Source organism: Vanacampus margaritifer, chromosome 6 (assembly GCF_051991255.1).
Source record: "Vanacampus margaritifer isolate UIUO_Vmar chromosome 6, RoL_Vmar_1.0, whole genome shotgun sequence".
Taxonomy (NCBI): domain Eukaryota; kingdom Metazoa; phylum Chordata; class Actinopteri; order Syngnathiformes; family Syngnathidae; genus Vanacampus; species Vanacampus margaritifer.
The window spans coordinates 24,300,596-24,326,759 of NC_135437.1; the positions used below are offsets into that span (position 1 = coordinate 24,300,596).

Sequence of the window (26,164 nt, forward strand, 5' to 3'; positions counted from 1 at the left end):
TTACATGTCTGCATTTTTGAGAGAACATATATATATATATATATATATATATATATATATATATATATATATATATATATATATATTCTTACTTGAAAACATGATCTAATTGAAGCACGCTATAAAAATAATCTTATTAGTATTCTTGTTTTTAAAATGTTTTTACGTGTCAGTACAGCAGAATCCTGACTGTCCGACTGTCCTCGGCATGCTGAATGCCCAGCTCCAGCCAGCTGCAAAGAAACAATGATGAAAGGCACTCAGCTAAAAAACAGAACCATGTGTGTGTGGCCTTGTAGATTAACTACCATTAATACCAAACTAATGTTTTAATTACTAAAAACAAGTAAAAAAAAAAAGTGATAGCATGGTGCGCATGCTTGCGTTTTCCTGTCATCTACTGTAGCCTTATAGATCATTCTCAATATAGCAGTATTGCATGTGCAATTGCCCAGCAACAAGCTCATTTTCTTGCATGTGCGATGCATCATGATTTCTCAGTCATTTGCATGGTGCAAGACTATTCATAACTTATTATTTTTAGTTCACCCCAAAAATGAGCATAGTCATACTTCCTACAAGCAATTCTTATGGCCACCGGTTGTCTGTAAGGCAGTTGGAGACAGAAATGCATTTGTTGTCCGTATCACAGTGTTCAACTGCTGCTACCACCTCTTGTCTGGCCAAATGTTTCTTTTTGATACCGATCAGATTAAGTTTGTTATTTTTCTATATTGGCACAGTTGAAGCAAGGGAGGCAAAGGGAGGGCATTTTCTATGATTAAATTCTAGACGTCACCAGTACTGTCTACATGCAGGCATTATCAGGTTAGCTTTTAGGGCCGGGCTTCCATGAGAGGCAAGCGGGCCTTTTGTAATATTGATTCCTGGAAATCACTGCTATGTTTAAAATCCATTTGGACAAGAGCACTAAGAGCACCGGCGGGGTGGAGCAATATATTTTAGCCCTCTCTAGCATGTACACCTCCACCAAGTATTAACTGTTAAAATAAATAAATAAACGCAGGAACAAATGCTGCCACTGCACCTCTAACCCGATCTACAACAAAGTTTGATGGTTTCTTATTAGGCGTATGTCCCTTTGTGTGGGGCTAAAAATGCATTGAACAATGTAATAATTGGAAACATTATCATCATCTGTCCAACCATCCTTTAATATCAACAATTAGGCTGAGTAGTGAGGCATTGCTTACTCATCTGTTGAGCGAGTCAGGTTGCTATCACCTTCTGTGACTCATGATATGCTTCTTTCCATAGTAGAATGTGTACATCGTACCTCTCTACGAAACCGCAACCTCACTCGTACCAGACGCATCTTCCGCTGCCCAACTGCAAAATACTCAGTTATGCCTACATATGTTTTAAATATTATTATTATTATTATTGTTATTTATTCCGGTATTTATGATTGTTGATTACTAAACTTGTGAATTTCACAAATGGAGCTGTTACTCAGTCAGTGCATATACAAAGTAGTTATTCATAAGAGCAGGTCTGAAAGAGACAGGAAGGATCATGGCCAGATGAATGGAAGTGGAATCTCATTAGCCTGTGATTTCTCAAACCATGAATAAATTAAATTTCATGGCATTAATTCTTCAGTGTTGTCAAACTAATGAGACTGTTCCACATTTTTTGGGCATGTGCTTCATTATGGGATCCATGAGAATGTGTGCTGAACAAGTCTGGCTTCCTGGGTAACCTCCTGGAAAGCACATTTTAAATTTAAACGTAAGTGAATAACATTTCATTTAGGAACTTAAGTAGGCACTACGAGCAAAACACAGTGCATCTTTAACTCATTTGCTCCCAAAAACATATAAATATGTTCTATTTTAAATGTTTTAAGTGTCCCAAAGATGTATTTATACTTTCTATTTTAAATGTTCAAGTGTCCCAAAGACATATTTATACGTTTTTTAATGTTTTTTTTTTCCTGCTAAAGAATGCACTACCTTTGACCATGTGTGTTACACTTTGTCAAAACTAAAGATTAAGAACATGTCTTCAAGGATGCACCACATCCCATTAACTGATTTGTATACCAAAGATAAGGGAACTGAATAATAAAAAGCAGTGGTAGAATGAAAGAGAAGTGCCAAACCTGAAAGCTTACTGTAGTTTACAACTGAGAATTTGACATTCATGGTTATATGAAATATTTGTCGGTGTCCATCTGCATTGGCCTCAGTGGTTTGTTTTACTGACATTACCAGTCCAACAATGTGTGACCAGCCTAGTGTAACACACTCAGGTTTCGGAGGGCCAGCTGGCAGATCTAGCCGTCAAGACCTGTGGGCCATTGCATAGCTGCTGTCTGTCACATACAACTACGCCTGGGTATCATTTCTGGTTAGCTGTCAGGAGTTAGATTTTCCTAATTATTGTAATTATTGATAATTACCAGTTAGGTCATGCACCATTTTTAGAGGTAAGCCACAAAAAAAAACTTCCATGTAACCAACATGTTACTATCATCTTTATTTCTATGATGCTAGTGATTGTTGTTGTTATTATTCAAATTCTGACATTTTTATAACCTTGCCATTTGAATAGTCACAAATGTATGACTGTGCCATAGTGGAGAACTGAATTGACATGACATTTTAAGGTTGTGTGCCATAGTATGACCTCAAACAACGACCTATTTCTCAGGCATACATACAAGCTGCAAATTTTATCCACTGAGTGCCTGTACTCATGGATCCATAAAGTTGTCACTTGAGAAAACTGACAGTTAGTTAGACGAGAGGCTAGGCCACAAGCTTGTTATTTACGAGTAACCAAGTACAAATATGTACTCTCCAAAGCATAATAGAAGAATAGTGATAGTTGCGTCAGCGTGTTTAAAACTGTTCATTAACCTGGTGTGGAATGATGGTTTTTATAATCACATCAAATCACATAATCATCACATAGATTGTAAAAATTGGTATTTGAACAGTTCATTCATCCATCACCACCAATGATTGATGCAATTCTTTATTCAGAATTGTATTTTCCATAGTATATAACATAACAGAGGTCCAGTTTTGTTAGAAAATTGCAGTTGCTTGTTTGCATTCAGATGTCAGCTGAAACCCGTAGAAAGATTGTTTCAGATGCAGTTTTGTTTTAAAATGCTCTTTAATAACGAAGTTGAGTTGAGTTTTAATGTTTACACTCATTATTGTTGTTAACTCTGGTAATGGAGCTAGCCTTACTGGATGTTAAACTTAATCTTCTCCTTGCTTCTCTGTAGATGAATCTCTATCAGGCTCTACACACCATGCTAAAGGATTTATTGGAGATGTTTTGAGCCCAACAAGACCAATATTATCACCCTCGCCACCCTTTCTTACTACTACCTTTGGGAAGGACGACATGCCTGGCATTCAACAACTCTTTCCTCAAACACGTCACAAATCGTTCACTCTAAGTGACCTCAATGCTAAAGAATCACAGCCTCTTTCTACTCCATCATTGCATCCATCTCAACTTGTTTTGGGATCTTTTCCACAATTAGAGGAATCTAACCCTTCAATAGACTGGAAGGTGGCTCAGATCAATTCTGCCAAGCAAAAAACTGCCCTCTTGCAAACTCCTTCAATATCTCAGATGCAACCTCCGTTAAATTCATCAAGGCCTTCTTTTTTTACAGTAACAGTGCCACATCTTAGTTTTACAAAAGAAGCTCAAGATTTTCTAGGTGGCGAGTCAGAAAAAACACTTTTAACAACAATGTCACTACCTGATGGACCAGGTGACCCACTGGAATTGAGTGATACACCATCAGATGAAGCTTTTATTTTAGATCGTGTCTTACTAGACCCTACAAAGGGTCGAAGTACTATTCAGTATGGTAACCATCTACACACAAGTTCGCCAATGCCAGAGAATAAACCAGTGACCATTATCCCCAATCAATATGAGAATTTATCCCCAAGTTACCATGTGCCTTTCATCGACCCTCATTTTATTTCCCCATCATCTGAACCAACAGAAGCTCCGCCAGAGGACTTGTACCCCTCAAACACCATCGACTTTGATTGGGGGAGTGGAGATTATTTAGAGACGATAACGTTCAGTCCAGAAGAAGAGGATTACTCTCTGGCCACCAAAGTGCCCGACACATACGATCAAGAGGACAATAGAGAACATTACGATACAGCCTTTCCCTCCAGGGTGGGAACATCTCTTTCGTCTTTGCATCGTCTTCATATCATGCCATCGTCAAGTCCCGTGACGGTGTATTCAACACATTTACTTCTAACATCAATGGAATCCTCTTCTCTTTCCCCAGTTCACTCTACAATACATCCCACGTTTGATCTTACTCCCACAGTTAACAGTGAGGCATTAGAAGCATCAGACAACGTAGAGTGGCTGGATACTTACAGTATTCAACCAACCGATGTCCTGTTACCTGACATGAACAGCTTGGAGTATTACACCACACAGCTGGAGAAGTCTGGTTCAGGGAGTAAAGCTGAACAAAAAGGGAATGCCACTATGCTGTCCATCAGTTCTTCAGACATCACACCCACCAGCAGCATCACTGATGATGTAAAAGTGACTGAGGATGACCCCTATAGTGATTTGTCAGGCTTTGAACCTCATAGTAAAACAACTATTGTGAGAACAACAGAGATTGTCAATAGCTCAACACCTTTTCTGCACCATTCTGAAGTCACAACAACCTTTCCTGACGCCTCCTTCTCCCCCTTGGCTACTCATATGTCAACTATAGATTGGTCTGCTGCTACTCATAGTGTTGGCCTGCACAGCTCTGTAGTTATACTACCGAGTCCTACGGAGTTTTTGCCGGATGATGTCCTGTCTTCCTTCTCCCTGACTGATGTCCAGTGGTTTGTCACAGAGGTCTTCCCACTAAGTACTGCCCTGCACCCTACTTCCGTCTTCTCTGCAACAACAGCCTTCTCATCTGGTCCTACTGAACATCCTTCAACTGAACAAGCGTTCATTAACACTTCAGTTTCATTCAATGGGTCTTTGCCCCCCCCTGTTATGTTGGGTGATCAGGGAGTGAGTAAAGATGAATTTGACAATCCAGCCACAATGACCTTGATCCCAACCAACAGTGAAGCTAATACCATCTCACCCATAGCCACTTCTCCAAATGCCAACACAAGTTCTCATCAAACTCTCAACGTTAACCCTGTCACGGGTGGTGAGTGGCAGACTACAACTATGACATCCAGACAGTACCTCTGCGACCTTGAAAAGCCTGAGTATTTAATTAAAATAGGTAAGTCATTTTGTTCTCCTATTAAAGTGTACCTCTGGAGTAACATTTTGAGGATGGGGAAACGGAGCACACTGTATATTGTAAATTTTGATAAATACCTGGTGTTCCCTTTTTTGTGTCTAGTCTTGTATTTGCCAAAATAATTGGGCTCGTTAATTTTAATATTAGTCGCCATGTTTGGGATGGATGTGACGTCACCACGTTGACAGGCCGTTACTCGCACGCAATAGTTTCTATTCAAGGAAACACCAGATCGCTTGCCTATGGATGCACTGTAAGTGTCATCCAGACTTGACTACCGTATTTATTTAAACGGAAAGGTTATAACCTGACCCAATTTCCAGCTTTCATACAGTGGTAGAATACTTATATACGTACGTGTCAGCACCTCCTCCTGTCTCATCTTATTCGTCAGCGAACGGGCGTCGCCACTTACAGATCGATGGACCTTCCGTGAGTATTGACTCTAGAGCGTTGTGAGAACGACTCGGATTTGTCAAAAAATGTCCGTTGTGCTGAGACGACTTTTATCGTAGTGACGTCTTGGCTTCGCACCTCACCGGTGAATATGATTGCGAGCAGTAGCTGTCATGGTGTCTCAACAAATTTGTTCCCGGAGCTATTACAAGCTAACTTTAATATAACCAGTGTAAGAAAAAAAAGGCATTTAGATGCAGTTTTTCTTGATAAACCCTATATATTTCTCCTTCTGACCACCACAGGTACACTTTAAGTTACACTCGACCTGTAAGCTATACTTTGTTTGTAATTACTGCCAATTATCACTGGATTTTATGCTTTACTGTAAAGGTTTGCCATCTGGGACCAAAGTTGGATATGCCAAATCTCAAGTCAGAGAGATCCTGAAGCGGGAATTTAACAAATCCTTTGAGTTACAGGTACATTATTTTTTATGGTGGAATTAGAAAGAATTATTGATTTTCTACTATAGATACAGTGATACCTTGATTTAAGAGTTTAATTTGTTTCATGACCAAGCTCTTAAGTTAATACACCAACACGCAACTCATCTTTCCCTATTGAAATCACCAACACTAGTACTAGTACTAAACAGTATGGTATTTTACTTTATAAAATCACAAAGTATTAATATAATTGGATAGAATATAAACAGTTTGTGCACCACTGATTTCAGGCTTTAGTTCCCATTGACATTGAAAATGCCCCTTCTGTTGTGTGAGCTTGGACATGAGAGAAAGGTATAATAAAAACACTTAACAAAGAAGAAATTCACAGTGCCTCAGGAAGCTGCATTAGTATGATGCCTTTTCTCAGAGGCTAAAGATTATATGCCTGTGAGTATTGTCTGTATACATGTGTTACTCCACTGTTAGTGTTCAAATATCCAATCAATAAATCAATGCAAGTGTTTTTAGCCCGTCAATAACATTTTGCATTGTGTGTTAGCATTAACCGAGCGGACTTTTGTAAGCTACAGTATGGGCTTTGGTTTAAAACATTTGTTTTATGTTGAAGCAAGCATTGCATATGGAATTTTTCATAATGTGCTGCATGTTCCGAAGTTAGCTCCCACCATTTATCACTTGTAACTCAAATCTTTGCTCACAACTTGGAAGAAAAACAGCTCATATTTCCAAAAACTCGTAAGTTGAGATACCACTGTACAGCTAGTATGTATTTTTCCTGTACTGACTGCCCCATGTGATTGTTATAAAAGAGTAAACTTTATTGCTTTGTATGTTAAGATTATAGAGCCACCACCAAAGTTTGTATTTCGGGTCGTAGCCGATCAAGTTGTGTACACAGCCATATCCGTCATCAACGCCTTACGAAGGTCCGAACGCCACTTCCTGTCTGTGTCGCCCCACTGGATGATACAAGACAATAAATATCAAGTACACACAGGTGAATTAGCTTTTAAATGACTCAAATAGGATACATATTTTTCAGCATAATACGTTGCTCTCATACTGTGTTTAAATTCCTTCTTCTTCTCCCTATGTGAAGTGCTGCAGTTTGTTCCAGGTCACATTGATGTACGGTTTTGCAGCTTCAGTGAGCGCATTGAGCGAGGTTTGACCATGGCCATTGCAGAAGTGCGTCAGCGCTCCAAGGCGTCAACCAATTTCACAGTGCATGTAAGTGGTGGGAAATGGTGGGAAAATATGAATTATCTCCTTGCGCTTCGCTGTCAAAATTTGAAAAAATCAGTTTTTCCTTTTGTTGTCCTGCGGCTTGTCCTTTGCAAGCAAAATCTGCATTGTTTAATTGGAATTGAGAAAGAAGGGAATGGTTGCTGAAATTATTTCAGCTTAAAAAAATACTTGCAATGTGACCTTGGGTAAGAGTTGTGTGATCATTGTTTTCAAAGTAAAAGCAGATGTTTGTAAATGTCTTATTTTAAAAAAGTCTAACATAATCATTCTGCTTTCATGGAGAACTAGAAAAATCTGAGAATATTTAATGTTGAGAGCCTGAAATTCTAATTATTGAATATATTAATTATTAATTATATTAATGATTAGGACAATTTAAAAGTAATCAAGTCTCTAAATCAATTTTGTCAAAGTATATATTGCACAGAGAAGCAAGGGGGAAAAAAACATACAATTTTTTGTTCCAGTTTTTGAGGATTATAGGAACTTGCTTTTTGGTAATAAATGGCTTTTATGTACAGAGCTGGATTGTGTAGAAATTTGTGCAACCCAATCTTGTAGCCGTTATATATTCAAATTGTTTAAGAATTTGTTGCAGTGAGGATTCATTTCATATATAACTAAATGAGAATGCCCTTGGCCGTACTGCCCAATTGTATGATCTACTTTTGATTAACTGAAGGTTAACTCTTTCAGAAAGTGTCAAGATTTTCTACAAAAGTCAAGCTGAAAATGACTTTGTCGTATAGACCCTCATAAATTGAACATGATTGTCACATTGTGCTGCAGATTATCAATATTACCATGGTGGTTCCTAAAAATCAGCAACAACTGGGGCGTTATCCAGTGGATATCACCTTCACCGTGCACAGCCCCCAGGGTTATCTAATGGGATCAGAGGTCAGCATTGCTCTAATGCAGCTCACCAAAGTGGAATTCAGCTATTATATGGGCTTCCCTGTCCTGCAGATTGCTGAGCGTAAGTTTGACATTTTTTATTTTATTTTGTTATATCAGCATTTTTCACTTAAATGTACAGCACAGTGAGCTATCTTATTTGACCTTTATTCTGATGGTGGCTGGAACAATGTCATGACATGATGATTTATTTGTTTTCATTAAAAGCGTTTCATTATCCGGAGTTAAACACAAGCCAATCCCTCCGCTCCTCTTGGGTGAGAACAGGTAAGATGGATTCTGTCCATTGTGATGATCTGCCATACAGTTAATCAAGTTGGGCAACTTTTGTGTGATATGTATATTCTGCATATCTTTGTTCTGCTTTTCATAACCATAGTTCTCTTGGGAGTGTCGGACAGCGACGTGGGCCAGAGGACCTTTCAAGCCAACATAGAACGCAGGGTTGCCGTGCTACTTTTAGAGGCCATGGGATTAGTCAGACGTGTCAAGAGAGCCACCAATGTTGGCAACAGCAGCGTTCAGGTACCCGCTGTGTTGGTGTCAAACTTAAGGCCCACGGGCCAGATTCGGCCCACCACGTCATTTTACGTGGCCTGCAAAGGCAAATCATATTTATCGACTTAATAATGTTGATATATTGCAAGCTTCTTTTTTTTTTACAGTCACCCTTTTGGCTTCTGATTTCAGAACTTATCCATCAATTTTTTTGTGTATACAATATGTGTAGTAATATGAGGCGATCATACATTTCATGGGTTTATATGGGTTCACAGTCATAAGGGCACCTCTGAGGGAAATCATTATTATGATGTGGCCCGCAACAAAAATGTGTTTGACACCCTTGTCCCCTGTGATATGTGTTGAATTTTCACTGTTAATTTTGGCAAAAACTAGGGGTTGGCAAGTATTAATTCCAGATTGGCACTTGTTACAGCGCGATAGTGGTTTTTGGCCGTTAAATTTCTCTAAGTATACAGGTATATATCGAAATAGGAAAAGATAATAGAAAATTGTCATTAATTCAAGCAATTTTTAGAAAAAATGCTATAGTAGGATATAGATGTCTTTCTTTAAAATGATCTGTCATTGGGTTAGGGTTAGTGAAGTGAAAATTCGAAGTAGGAGAGTTTTGAGTACATTTTACCAGTTTATTTTAAAAGAAGGTACTCCTCGTTGAGGAAAAAACTCATGACCTTCACTCTACCACCTGAGCCATGCCACTCTTGCTGTTGTTTGCCACTATACTGCATTGCTGGTCTCTTGGAGGTACGAGGATTCCACTTGACACCAGCAATACAGCAACAGTGACATGGCTCAGGTGGTAGAGTGGTTACCTCCTTACCTAAAGGTTGTGGATTTGTTCCTCAGCCCTTTAGTACCTTTTTTTAATAAACTGATAAAATGTACTCAAAACATTCCTTGTAAAATGCATTTATAATTTTTTGGGTGAAAAGTATTATATTAGTGACTACTCAAGAGTTGAGTACTCTTACTGGTATTTGTCTGGGGAAAAAAGTGGTATCGAACTTCCCTAGCAAACACTTGCATTTCTGTGACTATCTTTAGACGTTTATGGTGCTCCTGAGATGTCCAGCTTTTCATTAAAAAATTGAACTCTTGATAGATGGAAGATTGACCATTGAAAAGGATTTCTTCCTTGTGCCATTTGCTAATTGCCACTGCCTGGTGCACGTCTGAACTACCTCGCTACCAAGTGAGTACTGAGGGCTCCTTATTTGAGCTTTTCAGTGTTGGTGTAACCACTGAAAGCCTTTTGCTTTACTAATCAGGCTTTAGCTTTTGTGGAGTTGCCCTGCACCTGCTCATCAGCCTCACATGGAGCTGGATGGGACCATGTCACCATGGCAACAGCATCCCATTCAAAGACCCTAAATGCACAAAGTGCTGTTCCTTTTCTTCCCTGTAGTCCTCCTTGATGCTTCCTGTGAGCTGCAAAGCTGCAAAAATCAAATCAATTATTCATTGTTTCTCTCTCTATGCTTGCGTCTTGCACTTGGCGTGATGAAGAGATTGTCTCTGTTTTTGAGAGGGTAGACATCCAGAGAGCCGGAGATTAGTGTTTGGTAAAAGATTTAGCCATCTGAAGAAAAAGGAAATGCAGTACAGAAAGTTTTTCAACTGGAAGGTTGCCAGAGTGATAACAATCTTCCTGGCTGAAAAGCAAGCTAATATAACTGTGCCAGACCTTTCTGTCTTGTTGTGTCATAAAAACAGAAAGCACGTTAACGTTTTTACAGTCGTGAATACTTTTTTTTCCTTTATAAGGCACTCATGTGTTTATTTTGTCTACCTTCCTCAAAGAATGAATGAGTTTTTGTCTTTTTGAGAGTTCACCTGGTGGGGGTTGTGGTGTCTTTTTTTTTTTTTTTTTTAACTAGAGGTCATTTGAGGGTACTGTGATAAAAAAAAAAATCAAACACATTTCACACTTCTATCCACCCGGTATCGCAAGTGTATAAGTATCTCGAGTGCTCCCTGGATGCAAGAGTCTGCACAGATGTCTTCTCTCAGGCATGACCTCCACTTGCATTTTCCAGTAATTCGGACTCAGTCGACCGTGTTGTGCCGTTGGGCATTCAGAGGGAGATTGTGCATACACAAACACACAAAAACTTATTATAAAGTAATGATTGCTGTAATTACGATAAAGTAAGAAATTTGACTTGGCTTGAGAGATGAAAATAAAATGTTCTCAGATATTACCGGTAAGTGACTGCTATGAGGTACAATCACCTTCTAGTGTTATCAATATATTACATTTTAGTTTGTCACATTAGCTTTGATTCAAAAAAGGTACCACACTCTCTATTTTGAAATTATTTCATTATTTAAATTGTGATTAGCATTTCATACTAATTTTTCTCATCAGTCTCATCCTTTATCCTATTTTCTTTCTTCTTGTGCTGTCTATTGGTTCGGAATATGATGACGTGGTGATTGCTAAATTCAAGCATTATAAATATCCGGACAGATTTGGCCCTGAACAGTAATAACACCCATTTAATGTGTCACTGTCTTTTTCGAACATCTGGACATGTTTATTATACATGTGATATCTGAGTCACATGTTCTCGTTTCCTGTTCTCAAAAGATATCCACGCTAAAATCTCCCAGCCAGCCAACCATTTATGGTAATATTGATTTTGTGCAGGCGCAAGGCTTGCTGCGCCTGTTTGGCTGACCACTCTACGCCATGCCGGGCATTCTGGCATAGCAAGTGTGTCCTTTACGATATGCCTTGCCTAATGACAATTTGATGACAGAAAGTCGATAGAAAGTTACGCCTGTTCGGACCACGTCTATATTGTGGCGCAGCTGATCTAACATTTTGGTGAATTCGGTTGGAGCAGAAGCAGACAGATTCTCAGCCTTGTTGACATGTGCGTGGAGGTCTTTGTATTTCATCCATAATATGACAAAAGCAGATATCAAACCCTCAGAATCATTGTAAAAACTAGAGCTTGGACTCACACCAAAAATCCACATTCACTATTCATACTATTGACATTAGCCACTGAATCAACAATTCAACTCGAATAGGTTAGCCAATATATTTTTGCTGAAAAACACGTCAAAGTGCTACAAATAAAAATCCAATTTGATTAAAATGGTAAATGATGATGATGATGATATGATGTTAAATTTTTAACATATGTTTACAAAGCCATTTTACGTAATCTCATTCAAAAATATCGGCGTGTAGACCACACCGGCCAGCAGGTTGATGCGGCATATCAACACACAGAAAGGTTGACCTCTTTAGTTTAAAATCATCAAGCAACCGGAGGATGTAGGTACCAGATTGAGGCGCTATCTAACAATATTCCCATAAATACTTCCAGGCGTCTGCTCGAAATTACCAACACCCAGTCTAACATGCCTCTGTGCAGATTTATGCCCCACATTTCACCGGTCACAAAAAGAGAGCCATATTTTTCAGCCTTGTGATTGAGTGGCCATCCACCCAAGGATGTAACTCGCGTTGATCGCAAAGTTAACTCCTGTTTGTCATGTCAATTCATAGGTTGTGAGCATGAACCGGCCTGTAGGTGTGGACCATCCCTTGGAAGTTGTGTATTTTGTGGAGCGCCCTGATGGCCAGAGGGTCCCTGCTGTTGAAATGGCCAATATTCTCAACAGCTTTGATGTCCAAAAGGCCGCCATCATCTTGGGGTATCGTGTTGAGGGTGTTTTAGCACAACGTGAGTATCTTCAATATGGCAGTTCACTGATATGGGAGTTCTTAAGTTGGTTGTGTACCTGTATATAGTTTTTCAATGTCAAGCAACAACCACGTGGTCCAAATTTTTGGTACCGTTCCAAAAAAGAGAGGAAACGGTTGAGACTGGAATCTTCCAAATGCATTAAGAAGACTCAGAGTTTTTGGATGACTAAAAAAGAACACTGCACCTACTGTGAAACATAGCGGAGGCTCCATTGTGATCTGGGGCTTTTTTTTTGCTGCATCCAGCAAGTAGTTTCTGAATCTGTGCAGGGTGCAATGAACTCTCGATGCTGGCGTGCTGCCTGCGGTCAAAAAGTTTGGTTTCAGCCACAGGTCACGAGTTCTCCAGCAAGTTGAAGACCCCCCCACCCCCCAAAAAAAAAAAACACTCAACACTGGATTATTCTGAAGTGGCTTTCTGATCCCTGAACTGAATTCTATTGAACAAAAATATGCAACAACAGAAGTCTCACCAAAATGTACAGGAATGTTCAATTGCATTCATCAAAAAGCTATTTTAATATTATATATATATATATATATATAATATAATATAATATATATATATATATAATATTATTTGTTAAATTTATTTATTTATCATTTTATTTATTAAATTTATTTATAGGTTTTACTTTTTGAATGAAAAAATACAACCGTTTTGTCCATGAGTGTATCAGAAATAAGGACACTAACTTCTAACTCTGTGATCCTTCATGTTAGTTAATTATCCTCCCTTGCATGCAATGTACCAAAAGTCTGAATCTGAAGAAGGGACAAGCTAATGAGAATCCCTTCAAGGGAGCTTTGTCTTCATGCTGACTGTTTCTACTTAATTCACTTCCCCAAGGCATAACACAAAAGTTAATTACGAGTAATGAAGGTCTGTTTTGTTAATGTTACAGCTAAGAGACAAGAACCAACCAATAACTGCATCTCCACCTTGTGTGTGGCATCACATATCCACAACAGAAACAAATTATTATATGTGATCACCTGCTGTTTGTTACACTTCAGCTGTAGAGAAGGTGCCAGCGTCACCTTCAGACACTGATAACCCCAACATGTGGATTATCATCGGAGTGGTGATTCCTCTCCTGCTGGTCATCGTCATCATTTCCATCCTCTACTGGAAATTGTGTCGGATAGACAAGCTGGAGTTCCAGCCAGATGCCATGACGTCCATCCAGCAGAGGCAGAAGGTAAATACTACAGAGCTGTTTTGGAATTAGGGTTGATTTCCTGATTTATTCATATTGCATCCCCATCTCAAAATATCTTCTTATATTATTAGTCAAATAAATAGATATACTGTACATTTAGTAAAAAAAAAAAAAAAAATCTGCTCCATGTTTGTTCTTTTCCATGTTGTTAAGTACCTATTTTGACTATTTGAATAGTAGCGTCACTGGCATTTCCGTGGTTCACTGGCCTGACTTCATGCAAGCAGCTTGTGTTCAGTTCTCATTCAGTGATGGTTTGAATGCGTATGTGATTGGTTGTGTGTTTCTATATGTGCACGTGATCGACTCCACTTTTGTCCTGACGTCAGTTTGGATAGCCTCCATCTTCCTGCAAGCCAGAACAGAAAAAGCTGTAAAGATAATTATTGTACGACAAAGCTATTTTTTTTCTTCCAAGAAAAGCATAGCATAGCATAGCGTATCGCAGGTCCTAAAACAACCCCTGACAACAATATTGTTTCTCAGCCGCTCATTCCTCAGGCAAGTCCGGACTCCCAACATTATTAAAGGGTACTTAAATGTATTTTGGGCTTCCTGTCTTACCAGGCAGTGTTTGATGTGTCTTTGTCCAGCATTGTTCCTCTTCTACCAGTAAATGTTCTGTTTTTGAAGCTCGTGAACCCATATTGATGTCATTTGGTTTAATGTACAAAGGAAGCAAATTTTACTTGATAATTCCTAATCACCCTTCTGCTCACAGTCTGCTACCTCACAGACCCCCGTTCACCGGGCACTACCTCAACATGAGAGGGCTATTGAGTTTAGCAAAGAAGAAGAAGGAGAGTGGGGATATGAGGAGGAAGAAGAGGAGTATGAAGATGAAGATGAAGAGAATGGGGAGGAGGAAATCAATGTTAAAAACAGAAAGGTATCAAATAGTAGGTGCAGAGTAGTGTTTGGTAGTTTGTCGAGTGTGTGTGTGTGTGCTTACTGTCCCGAGTGTTTTTGTAAATATGCTAAGACACGACATCATAGCTACACATGGAAAGAATCTGTCCTGTCAATCGTTGCTTCTGCTCAGGGAACACTCACTCTAAAGAGCAATGACAGTACAAGCAGTGAGGAGGAGGAGGAAGACTATGAAGAAGGAGATGATGAGGAAGAAGAAGAACTTAAGAAGTTGGAAACGAAACCATTCAAAGCAGAAGGAAAAAATGGGCAAAAAAGCAATTCAACACAAAAGAAAACAGAGGAGATGAAGAATGAAGAGGGAATGTTTCCAAGAGGGAGGCGGGTCAAGGAGGAGGTACAGGCTGTAGTAGCGAGACAGATCGATGTGTTTGTGGCTTTACTAGACATTAGGAGCAAGCCCTCTGTTAACTGTGTATCATGGCAGTGGTAGTTTTTATTTTTTATTTTTAGATTTGTTAGGGTGTAAAATATCGACCAAGCAGCTAAAATAAGCATTTTAAATGAAATCAAGTTTTGAATTTTGAATGAAATTTTCGCTAGGGAACAACCCAAGTAATCCAATAAAGTAGAACATATGCTCAGAAATTAAATTAGGTGCAATTATGTGAAATGACACAGGGGGAAAGTATTGAACACATGAAGAGCGGGAGGTGCAAAAAGGCATGGAAAGGCCAGACAACACCGAAAATCTTTTTTTTTTTTCCTTTTTCTTTTCAGGAGAGCTCAGTATTGTTCATTCGATTTGACATCATCATTGCTCTCCTTTTTTTTTTTAAAAAACAAACAAACAAATAAATTAAAAAAATTTAATAAATGTTTTTTTTTTTTTTAAATATATATACATATATATATACATATACACACACACATATATATATATATATATATATATATATATATATATATATACATTTTTTTTTGTATGTGGGTGAGTATGTGTATGTGCGTGTGTGTGTGTGTGTGTGTGCGTGCGTGCGTGCGAGCAACACCGAAAATCTGTCAGTTATCAAACTCCAAAGGTCTCATTGCCAAAGTGTCAGTCAAGATGCATCTCATACACTTTAATTTATGAGTTTACTGTATCTGTTTTAGTTTTATTGTGGATTACTTGTGTACTTGTGTTGTTCCCAACATCTGGTGAACATTTCATGACAATCGCACCTTTGCAAATACTGTATATTTGATGAGGAAAAAAGGTGCTGTGTTAAATGCTTATTTCAGCCGCTGCGTGTGTTGATGTCGATTTATAGATTTGAGTTTGTGTTTGTTGCTAAAATTAGTCATTTATGTAGGGCAGATTGCCAGTTTGTTAGCCCCCTCAATCCTATCCTTCGGCTTCAGTGGCGGTTAGAAAAAAGTGGATCTACTCTGCATTTCGCATGTGTGCATTTGGGACCTCTCCTTCAAAGGCTGCCATTGTTTGTTTGATGCGGCACGCTGCACAGATGCACACACCATAGCAAATGTCACGCATTTTACGTTCAATAGGTGCATTTATACATTTCAGGCAATGATTGGATGCATGTCACAGTTCATTGACCCCACTTTCACAAAGTGTCGCACTTTACATCATCATGCAAACCTCATATCCAACATAACTTGATTTGATCATACAATTTCGGCAGGAATGCCAAGCTAGAACTTTGTAACCCTGCGTTTGAGTAAACTTTTGGTAGCACTCTCTTTTATGTCGTAAATGTCTCTGTTTCAGTTACAGGCCCCCAGTGTGAAAGGCTTTGACTTTGCTAAGCTGCATCTCGGCCAGCAGAATAAAGATGATGTCATGGTGGTCCAGGAATCTAACCCAGCGGGGCCCCTGCCCATCTCAGATAAGGAAGGCCCCAGTCCTTCCCAGAATGGGGATGTTCCTACCCCCAAATCCAAAAACTCTGCCTCCTCCACCAGAGCTTCCCGCAGCTTTCGACGACGTGAGAGGTCAGTGCTCCTGGCAGTGCAAGGGGGGAGGAGTTTTTATCACTAACATCAACTTAACATAAACTTTCAAGAGGTCTGTCTAGGAGTTTAGTTTTTCTATTAAAGGTTTTCTGAAACCAAAGCAAAAAAAAAAAGAAGAGATGAACAGGAGTAAATGTCTCAAAGAAGTTACAAGTCCCCAAGGTCTACATTATTTTTATTATTATTAATATTATTATTATAGTCCACTTACAGCAGATGAATAGTGAGTGGGAGACCAAGGTTCGATTTTAGTACAAGTTCAATTTCATATAATAGTTACTGTCCAATTATTTCACATCTTATTATATTCAATGCCATGTCACATTATTAAGTTTTCTTCAATATCATTCCATATTTTCAATGACAACATTCACTCATTCAACACCTGCATTCAAAGATCAGAATTAGCATTACATTCACACGCAATTTCCCCAGAATTGCACGTCTAGTAAATATTAGAAACCCCCCCCTGCTTTGACCTCTAAAGAAAAGTGCTGTTTTTTTATTATGTACAGTATTCCAGCACGCAAGCCCATCCTCAGGCTTCAATTATTCATTTAAGTGTGTGTTTTGTGGTTAGGATCTCACCGTCAGACGGTGATTCCATGGTGAGTGACCGCTCCAGTGGCCGCGAGTCAACTGAGGAGAACCGGAGAGCCCAGGCCACACCCAGTGACAGCAAGCAGACACGTAAGGACCCCATCAATGTTTTAAATGGCAAGCGGCCCTAGCAACAGTCAAGCTATTTCTCTATACATGGCAAAAGAGGGGGAGGGTAATACAAACACTGAAAATAATGGAGGGAGAAAGAGAGAGTTTAGAATTTAGGTGGCAATGTATAAAAAATGGTACTTTAAACTTTCTAACAATATGATCACTGCCCGTAAACCAGTATACACTCCTAAATTGTGAGTCCAACAATACACTGCAAAAACACTCTGAAAACACTGTATTCAACAAAAACTAAAATAACTTTAAAATTGGTTGTAATTAGATTATGTAGTATGATTATCACAAGTTCTGTTGTTGGAAAAACGTCAGAAAAGTCTATTGCTTTTTGGACAACGTCTTGTTAAATTTCAGAGCAGAGTGTACCATTTTACACTTACAGGATTATAGGGAGAACTAGAACACAAGATGAGAGACAAATGTTTAGTGTCCAAAATAAGTCCAGAAAAGAAAAAGAAGGCACACAAAAAGCGGAAATTATTTTGACAACATGTCGAGAGATTAAAGGTTACCCTGAGACGCACTGGAGCCAGAAGCATTCAGGCGCACGGACTACATGCAGCACACTTCAGCCTGCCTGACCTCATCCACACAGCACAGACATTTTTTTTCTTTTTCTTTTTATACTGATCATAACTTTTTTTTTTTTTTTTTTTTTTTACACTGATCAAAACTATTTTCCTGTAACTCGGTATGGTGTTTATGAGATGCATGTACCACAATGTTAAGGCAATAAGTTTGAATTATAAACCACAAGTTTTCTTCACTTATATTAAATGATTATTTATGACCTTAGGAAAAGTTGTTATCGTTTAACCCCTGGGCGTTATTTTATTTTGAAATGGCTTGGTCAGAACCAACAAAAACCCAAAAAATGGTCAAATAACGCCCAGGGGTTAAGGACACTCTTTCTGTCATGCTACTTCTAGTTTCTCTTAACTTTAACATGTGATCTACATCAGTGTTTCTTACCTGTTGCCACTGAAGGAGTATACTTAAAATTCCATACTTTTGTGTGTCCAATAAATCAAATGATGAGATAAGACATGAACAGAGTCCCTGCGCAAGGATGATTTATTTCAGAGAATTCTCCGGTCACAGCAATACTGAACATCACGTATGAGGTGGAATTTCAGAGTGCCCATGTGCCCCCTCCCTTGGGAAAGGGGCATTTTATAGTATCGAGTTTTGGAAGTAAAACGCCCCTTCTCCTCCTACTAAGAATGAGTAGAACAGATTGGTTCTCACACAATATGTTACATAATATTATTTTCGTACACAGACTGCACCTGTGTTCATTCTTTTTAGACAAAATATACTCTCAGGGTACCTCTCGTACTTCTTCCCATAACAAAATCTCACAAACAAGTTGAACTCGACAGCTCCTAATGTAGTATAGTTGTAGGAGTGCGCGCTCTCTCTCTCGAACAGAATGTGTTTTCGCACAGAACACTGAGAAGGAACTTCTAGACCAAACAATGTGTACCAGCTTAGGTTAAGGTAAAATTATATTGAGTTCAACACTATTTTACCTACTTCACATCTATAAAACATTTCAACATGGTTAATATATGAAATAAAGAATTAAAAATGTTAATGTCTAACACCACCTTGGAAACCTTTCTTATTGTCACTAACTCGTGCCCTAGTTTTATAGAAGTTAAAAAGAATAAAGAGATTGTAATCTTCAAAATCAGCCTTTCAAAACATATGGTTATATTTTTAAACAAAAAAATGTTGTTTCAGTATTCAAAGTGCAGCGGATCTTCTTAAAAAACTGGATGACCATAATTGCATGTATAAAACGAATATAGTCAAATGAAATGTCACAACAAATGTCAGTTTACAACGATGTACCCGAATTTTGTATGGCCCACCATTTGAGGACGACTGTTCTAGATAACCACATCCTAATGCCCTAGATTCTGCGTTTATCAACAATAGCAAGGATTGATCTTTTCAATAAAACTGTCTTTCTTTTTTATTGCGGCAGGCAAAAATAGAATTGGTAAGACTTCTTTCCATCTGTGTCAGTGAATCTCCAGATTGTTTGGTTTGTTTCGGTGTTGTTTTTGTGCTTGGCTTTTTTCACACCATTTATCACTGTCAGCCCAACTTTCAGTCACACAAAATAAATGTTGTAGTCAAATAAAAAGGTTATTGTTTTGTAGTGACCCTAATCGTCCTTTCTAATAGATGTCCTACTTTGAGTCAACATGGTCATTTAGACTTAAGAGCCATTACCATCTCTACAGGTCCTCCTCCTACAAATAGTCTCAATGAACAGATGTCATCGGCTTCCATATTTGAACATGTTGATCGGATGTCGCGGGCCACAGATGTAAGCCGAAGACTTCCCAACAAAGTGCAGCTTATTGCCATGCAGCCCATGACGGTCCCACCCCTGAGCAGCCACACTGGCATTGGCAAATTGCCTAATACCAACAAAATAAACAAGGTGAGCCTTTCTCACGCCTCATATTCACATTTGCAGCTTGATAAATCCAAAGGTCACTTTGCCTTTCTACTGGGTGCATCTTCTCATCAGATCCAAGTAGCAATGAGGCAGAAGTCAGAGATTGAGCATCATCGAAACAAGATCCGCCTGCGTGCCAAGAGGAAGGGCCACTATGACTTTCCTGCAATGGATGACAAAGACCTTGTGGACGCCAAAGACCAGGATCACGTTTACCATAAAGCACAAATGCAGATGGAGAAGATCTTGGATCAAAATGCACAGATTCCCTCCATCTTAAAGGAACCCCCAAAAAGGTTAATGTTTTTTTTAGTTAGCGAAAATTGTTGTTTTATACAATTAGGTAGTAACATTTTATTGTGTTTCCAGTGTTCGAGAGAGGCGCACTCCCAAACAGAGGATGAAGGAGCAGTCAAATGGAGGAATAATAGATGCAGACAAAGATCACCTCATCGCTGAAGACACTGAAGCTGTTTATAGGAAGTGTCCTGGGGTCAACAATGTCGCCTATGTGGTAGGTTTAATATGGGTGGCTTGGTCATTAAAACTTCTGTAAATAGAAAATCACAACATTTCATTGGGCCTTAAGTCAGCCCTGACTGAATGGAACTACTTGATGGACACGGGACTTTTGTAGCACCCTAAAATGTAACGTCTGTAATGTAATATACCTTATTACCTTATTCGGGATTTGTTACATTTTCAAGTGGGTCTTATTTTTCTCAAAACTGATTATGTAAGATTTGATATAATGTAATGTATATGAGAGAGAGATATCTTTATTGACAGACTCAAGTCCATTAAAACAAACAATCAAACAAAACACAAAAATATATGTTAATTTTGAGTCCAATGTTCTACATTTTGTGTATTGAGAATCCAAGACTGTTACAGTACATTCACAGCCAATCTGGAGTGTTAAAATGTTGGTGTTAATACTTTCAGAGTTGATTTCAACCTCCCAAAGCATTGTCTGATTTAAATGGAGGTCAGTGATGGAATTCTTTGGCAGAGTTGGTTTATTTAGTTTTAAACCAACTCTGCAGAGGGTTGATCAAAGTAAGCTCCGCCCACTTGATTAGAACCGCGCTGCCGCAAAAACTTCTTTGAATGCTAAGTGTTACAGTTGTCATTTCTATTTAATAATGTATTGTTAAACAATTAACGACTAAGTCCACTGGTACATCAGATTCTCAATTCCCAATCATGTCATAAGGTATTACATTTTCAGTAACAATGTTAAACATCAAACATTTATCTTCTGTTTATTTCAGTCGGACCCTGACCAAGCCCCAGGGTTGACCCACAGAAGCCCATCCCCCACAGACGAAGTCTTCCTAGGTCCCAGTTCCTCACCTCCTGAACATGCCCCTCCCCCACCCCCTTACATGCCTCCACAGCCCTCCATCGAAGAGGCGCGGCAGCAGATGCATTCACTGCTGGATGACGCCTTTGCCCTCGTGTCGCCCACTTCCCAGGGCAGCTCGGCTGGGGTGACTCTCCCAGGGGTCAACGTCAATGCTTCTGACTGCAGTCCTTCAGGCTGTGGCCCCCGACCTTGGGGCCCGACCTATCAAGGCCTTGACCCTTACACTGGTGTAAGTAGATAAGTATACACGGTACATTCCCTTTCATTTTTTCTTGAGTTAACTTCCAGCATGAAGCCTTTACAGTAGCGTCAAAGTTTAATCTTTCCAAACTAATCAGTTAAGTACAGAAGACCATCTGTTGCCCCCCTATACAACACTGTCAGTTCTCTATACATAGTATTCACTGACGTCACGGGATCGCGAGCCCGCCCCTAATCGTCTGGCAACTTCTTCTATTGAGTTTACATTGAATGTTATTTTGTTATTGGCGAATTTCACCCCCAGCTTCCTCTAACATTACTTGTGTAAGCAAGACGTATGCGGAAGATTTACCTCAACACTCTTTGCATCGGTACGCGTTGAAACATTTGGTTAGTGGAATCGATTGGATTACAAACATTTGCCGATACTGGCCGCACCGGACGACTTAGAAACGTATGCTCTAAGGTAGAATGGCTCTCAAAACACAGACATTCTTGCGTCTTCTGTACTGACGGATTTTATTGGTTGCTATGTGCATTTATTAATTGTGAATTTGAGGTGAAGAATCTTGGGTTATTTACAAACCAAATTAGCTAGTTCCTTGAAGGCGCTAGCTAACAACATTGTTGATTCATCACTTATTTTCGTACACCTTAACAACAATTTCAACTTTTGGGCTGCCGGGAGAGGAAAATAAGAGATCAAAAGGATAATATTTGGAGAGATCTCAAAATTGAACATCTTGTCCACTAATCTATTTTTAGCCAGAGCTAGCCACGGCTAGCGGCTCACATATATCACAATCGCATTATGGTAAGAGCATTTTTACCATCTTACAATGACACTTACCTTAATCAAAATGGCGAGAACACACTTTGGTAGGATTTGTTGATTGGAAATCCTTTCGATGTATCTTTATAATTCCGGACACTTCTTTACCGTTCCCATTCGACATTCCATGGACCGGCACACAATGTGGGGCAAATGACGGCATGTGAACACTATCTAGAAGTTTCATTTCACATCTTTGTTCGCCCAATTTTGCACCCATGAATGGCACGTGTGCACCATTGTGAAGCGGTTCGTGAAAATCCGGAATGAATGAACAAATGTGAATGGACCAAAGTAACTTGTAGTAAGCAACACAAGCGCTCCTCAGCATTTGGTTGCGTTGTCTTGCTGGTCGTTTGCCCCACGAAAGGCCCGCTGGCTCGATAGAGGTGGGGGGTCGGTGACGTCATGTGGATACTATGTGTGACAATAAGGCTCTTCACTGCATATGATTGATCTTGAGCGCCTTTAGTTGGAGTAGGCCCAGGTAAGATGCCTGTTGTATAGATGACCACAGGTGATAGTTAATCAGTCATTCTGAATCGCAGGTACTGCTGAATTATGCTCATAAGAAGTAGTATTATTTTTTAAAGGAGCTTCGTAAGAATAATTCTTTGCTTCATAAAGCTCAGATAACTCCTGTTGTTTTGTCTTTCATCACCGACTCCCTGTTCTGTGTTCCCCTCAGAGATTCAGCGACCTGAGTCTGTCTCCTCCTCTGGTCCAAGGCTTAGTACCAAGGTTAGTAAAGAATTTAATAGAATTCATGTATTTGAAGCACAATTGGGTTTTCATTCTCTTTTGTCCGTACGCAACAAAATGTTTTGTTATTGATCAATGCTGAATAATATCCACTTTGCCTTGTTTCCTCCACCGTCCAGTAAGTCAGAGCCATGAATAATTTAAGGGGTCATTTTTATTTTATTGACTTAATGGAACAAGTCTTGGCATTCACCTCTTAGCGATCCCCCAAAACACTAAGCCACTCTAGCATATGAATACAACATATATGCACATGCAGTATGATCTTTTCCTAGAAAGTAGAGCACGGGGCCACTTGAGATAAATAAGTTAACAAGTCATCATGTTGTACGCTAAACAAAAGTCACACATTTACTGTAACAAAATCACAGTTCTATTGCACGACTTGTGGTTTACAGGCTTGATTCCTTTGAATTGTGAACAACAAAATTAATTAGTGACATTCTGCGTGGTCTCCAGGCAAGATCGTGGTCTGAGTTACCTTCCCCCAGGAGAGACTACAGGATCCGGAGAGCAACTCCAGTTCGACAACCTTTATTCCAGCAGAGGCCTCTACACCGATGAGCTGCCTACATCGGCTCGGCCGCGGCCTGTAGGGGGCGCCACAGGTACAGCTGGAAATCCTTCATGCACAGCCGTTTTATTATATTTACATTCATTTTCGTCAGTAAGCACGTAATGTTTATGTGACCCTAAGATATGAAATTGATGCTATTGTCACTCTACTATAATTGTCTGTGGGCTAAAGCAGGCTATACACGATACAGATTTTTGTTGTTGTTGTTTTTTAATGTTAGACCACACACATGACAATTAAAAACTTGGCATATTGGAATTAGGGATGTAACCATGACCACAGTATTGCGATATAAAAATGACCACAATGTGTCATAAAAGCAGCACATCTGTTAAAAAAAAGGACAGATTGTTTTCCATTTGAGCAGGTCCAGCACTCTCTAGTGGTTAGTTTATTAGTGCAGTTTCATTTTATTTAGATGTATTTTCGCCATCTACGTATAAGACCCACGCTTATCGGCAGGTGAAGGGGAACGTAACACATTTGAGTTCCTTCACAAATTTGCTTGCAATGTTTGCGTGCATTAGCAAGTAAGTGCCTCAGTATTAATTTTATAAATATTACAGTTAAGTGTTATTAGTGATTGTAGGTATACGTATAATTATGACCTCAGCTAATTGGCATTGTATGACAAGACATTTACATGCAATAGCTACTTTTTACTTAACATGTATTTGTATTTTTTGCTCTACAGAAACCACACTCACACACCCACATAAGCAAAGAGAAAACCTGGCCTAATTAATGCTCTAATTAACCTATTGCTCACATGATGGACAAAACTATCTTCCAACCTGACATTCAGCAGTGGTTATCACTCCCATAAATCAGTCATACCAGAAAATATTTTTCAACATCACTGTCAAAGAACATTACTTTTTGCCCACTTCAATACAGCATTGTGAACTACATAGACTTTGATACTTTGTGCTGCTAAGCCAATAGGAAGCACGTGACAATAAAATGACTGGCCAAGCCTATTTCTTTTAACACAATATTGTACTTATATTCTAATGTGAGGTGTGTGTTTTTTTTTCAATATCACAAGTTTTTATACAGTATCCATTCCTGGGCCCTCATTTATAAAGCTTGCGTACGATCAAAATGAGGCCAAAACTCTACCTACGAACATTTCTGCGCCAAAGGTGGTAATTGTAGAAAACAAACTGAACGTGAAACTTTACGCGCCGCCACGTCAAGTCTGGACCTACCGTACGCAATCCGCACATTCTGAAGTCATGGGAAAACAGTGACACAAACAGCTTTGTGGTGCATTGGGTCACATTAATGTTTGTTTTGCTCCAGACTTGCTCCGATGTCACAAGCATGCAGCAGGACAGAAAGCGAATGAAGTAAAATATTCTAAATGCCCGTCCTCTCTCATTGATCACCTATCTTGAAAAAGCCTCATGCATCAAATCATATTAATGACAACTAATGTGGACACATACTGCACAAATTACATCACTGCGCCGCACAGCAATACGCGCCTATAGTAATTTCACCCGCCCGTTGCCACAAATGCCATTAAAGGCTAAATAAAACTATTGACACAAGTCAATAAGGATACAAATTAGTGAGAAAAATACAGTATGGTACAAGAATCTTTGCTATGGAACGTTGATATAAATTTAGGCTTTTGTCATTCAAATACAAAAAAGAAAGAAAGAAGCACGCGCGTCAATGCAATTCACACAGCCATGATGCTGGATGAAGATCCATAAGCAACAGCAACACATATTATTAATAGATACTAATAATAACAACAATTAGGCTATAAGGCGGCCTATTGATCGCCTAATTTTGGGAGACAATTTAAAGACAATAAGATTGGTCAAATTATTTTCTTTTTGCTCACCCTTTGTATTAGACCAAATTATTATTATTATTATTATTATTGTTGTTTTGTTTCATTTTATTTGTATTTATTTATTTATTTATTCGTCTGCCACTGTGCGCCCTGCGGCGGCATTGTCGTAATCGTCCTGCTTGCTTTTATTGGCAATGCTCCGAGACAATCACAGCCTTCCCGTGACCTCTCCAATGAGGGTTTCAATGTACATCTTTTTTTATTTTTTTATTTTTTTAAATATTTTTAAAAAAATATTATTCACACAAAAATTGTATCATGGTAAAGTTAGCCTAATTTCTTGCCCAAATTGTTTTGATTTGGTGTTCGCCATCACGTGCTCATTATAAATGCACAGATTAGTTTATTTGCATTGCCAAATATGGGATGAAATAGGCGGACTTGGGGCGGGAAACAGCGTGGAATCTGCTGCGCACACCGGTTGGGATCGTTGGGCATTCATAAAGGGGAATTGCGTGCTGTGGCTACACATGGTTGTATAAATCTCAATTTTTTTCCTGCGCCCGTGAAGTTTGGGTTTTCGTTCGTAAGTACGTTTGTACGCAGGTTCTCACGCACAGTTTTATAAATGAGGCCCCTGATATTTTATTATATCAGTCAACCTCCCCACAATATCATGATAATTATTGTATCTAGAGTTTCATATCTTGATCATATCATAT

General features: G+C 39.0%; 1 protein-coding gene across 4 annotated transcripts in view; it reads left to right on the forward strand.

The window, feature by feature from the left end:
• The window catches only part of LOC144054226 (UPF0606 protein KIAA1549), a 34,389-nt gene that overhangs the window by 5,632 nt on the left and 2,593 nt on the right, over positions 1–26,164 (forward strand). The window contains exons 3-22 of one of the 4 annotated variants that reach the window (XM_077569452.1): positions 3,263–5,269; positions 6,080–6,168; positions 6,997–7,156; positions 7,259–7,389; positions 8,197–8,386; positions 8,533–8,592; positions 8,705–8,850; positions 12,374–12,551; positions 13,592–13,776; positions 14,519–14,686; positions 14,840–15,064; positions 16,442–16,665; positions 17,267–17,376; positions 19,409–19,423; positions 19,671–19,873; positions 19,964–20,187; positions 20,261–20,405; positions 21,166–21,489; positions 22,982–23,034; positions 23,515–23,663. In XM_077569452.1, the coding sequence (XP_077425578.1) occupies positions 3,263–5,269; positions 6,080–6,168; positions 6,997–7,156; positions 7,259–7,389; positions 8,197–8,386; positions 8,533–8,592; positions 8,705–8,850; positions 12,374–12,551; positions 13,592–13,776; positions 14,519–14,686; positions 14,840–15,064; positions 16,442–16,665; positions 17,267–17,376; positions 19,409–19,423; positions 19,671–19,873; positions 19,964–20,187; positions 20,261–20,405; positions 21,166–21,489; positions 22,982–23,034; positions 23,515–23,663 (4,986 nt within the window). The remainder of the gene's footprint in view (positions 1–3,262; positions 5,270–6,079; positions 6,169–6,996; positions 7,157–7,258; positions 7,390–8,196; positions 8,387–8,532; positions 8,593–8,704; positions 8,851–12,373; positions 12,552–13,591; positions 13,777–14,518; positions 14,687–14,839; positions 15,065–16,441; positions 16,666–17,266; positions 17,377–19,408; positions 19,424–19,670; positions 19,874–19,963; positions 20,188–20,260; positions 20,406–21,165; positions 21,490–22,981; positions 23,035–23,514; positions 23,664–26,164) is intronic. The other 3 variants (XM_077569453.1, XM_077569454.1, XM_077569455.1) reach the window with 3 other exon arrangements.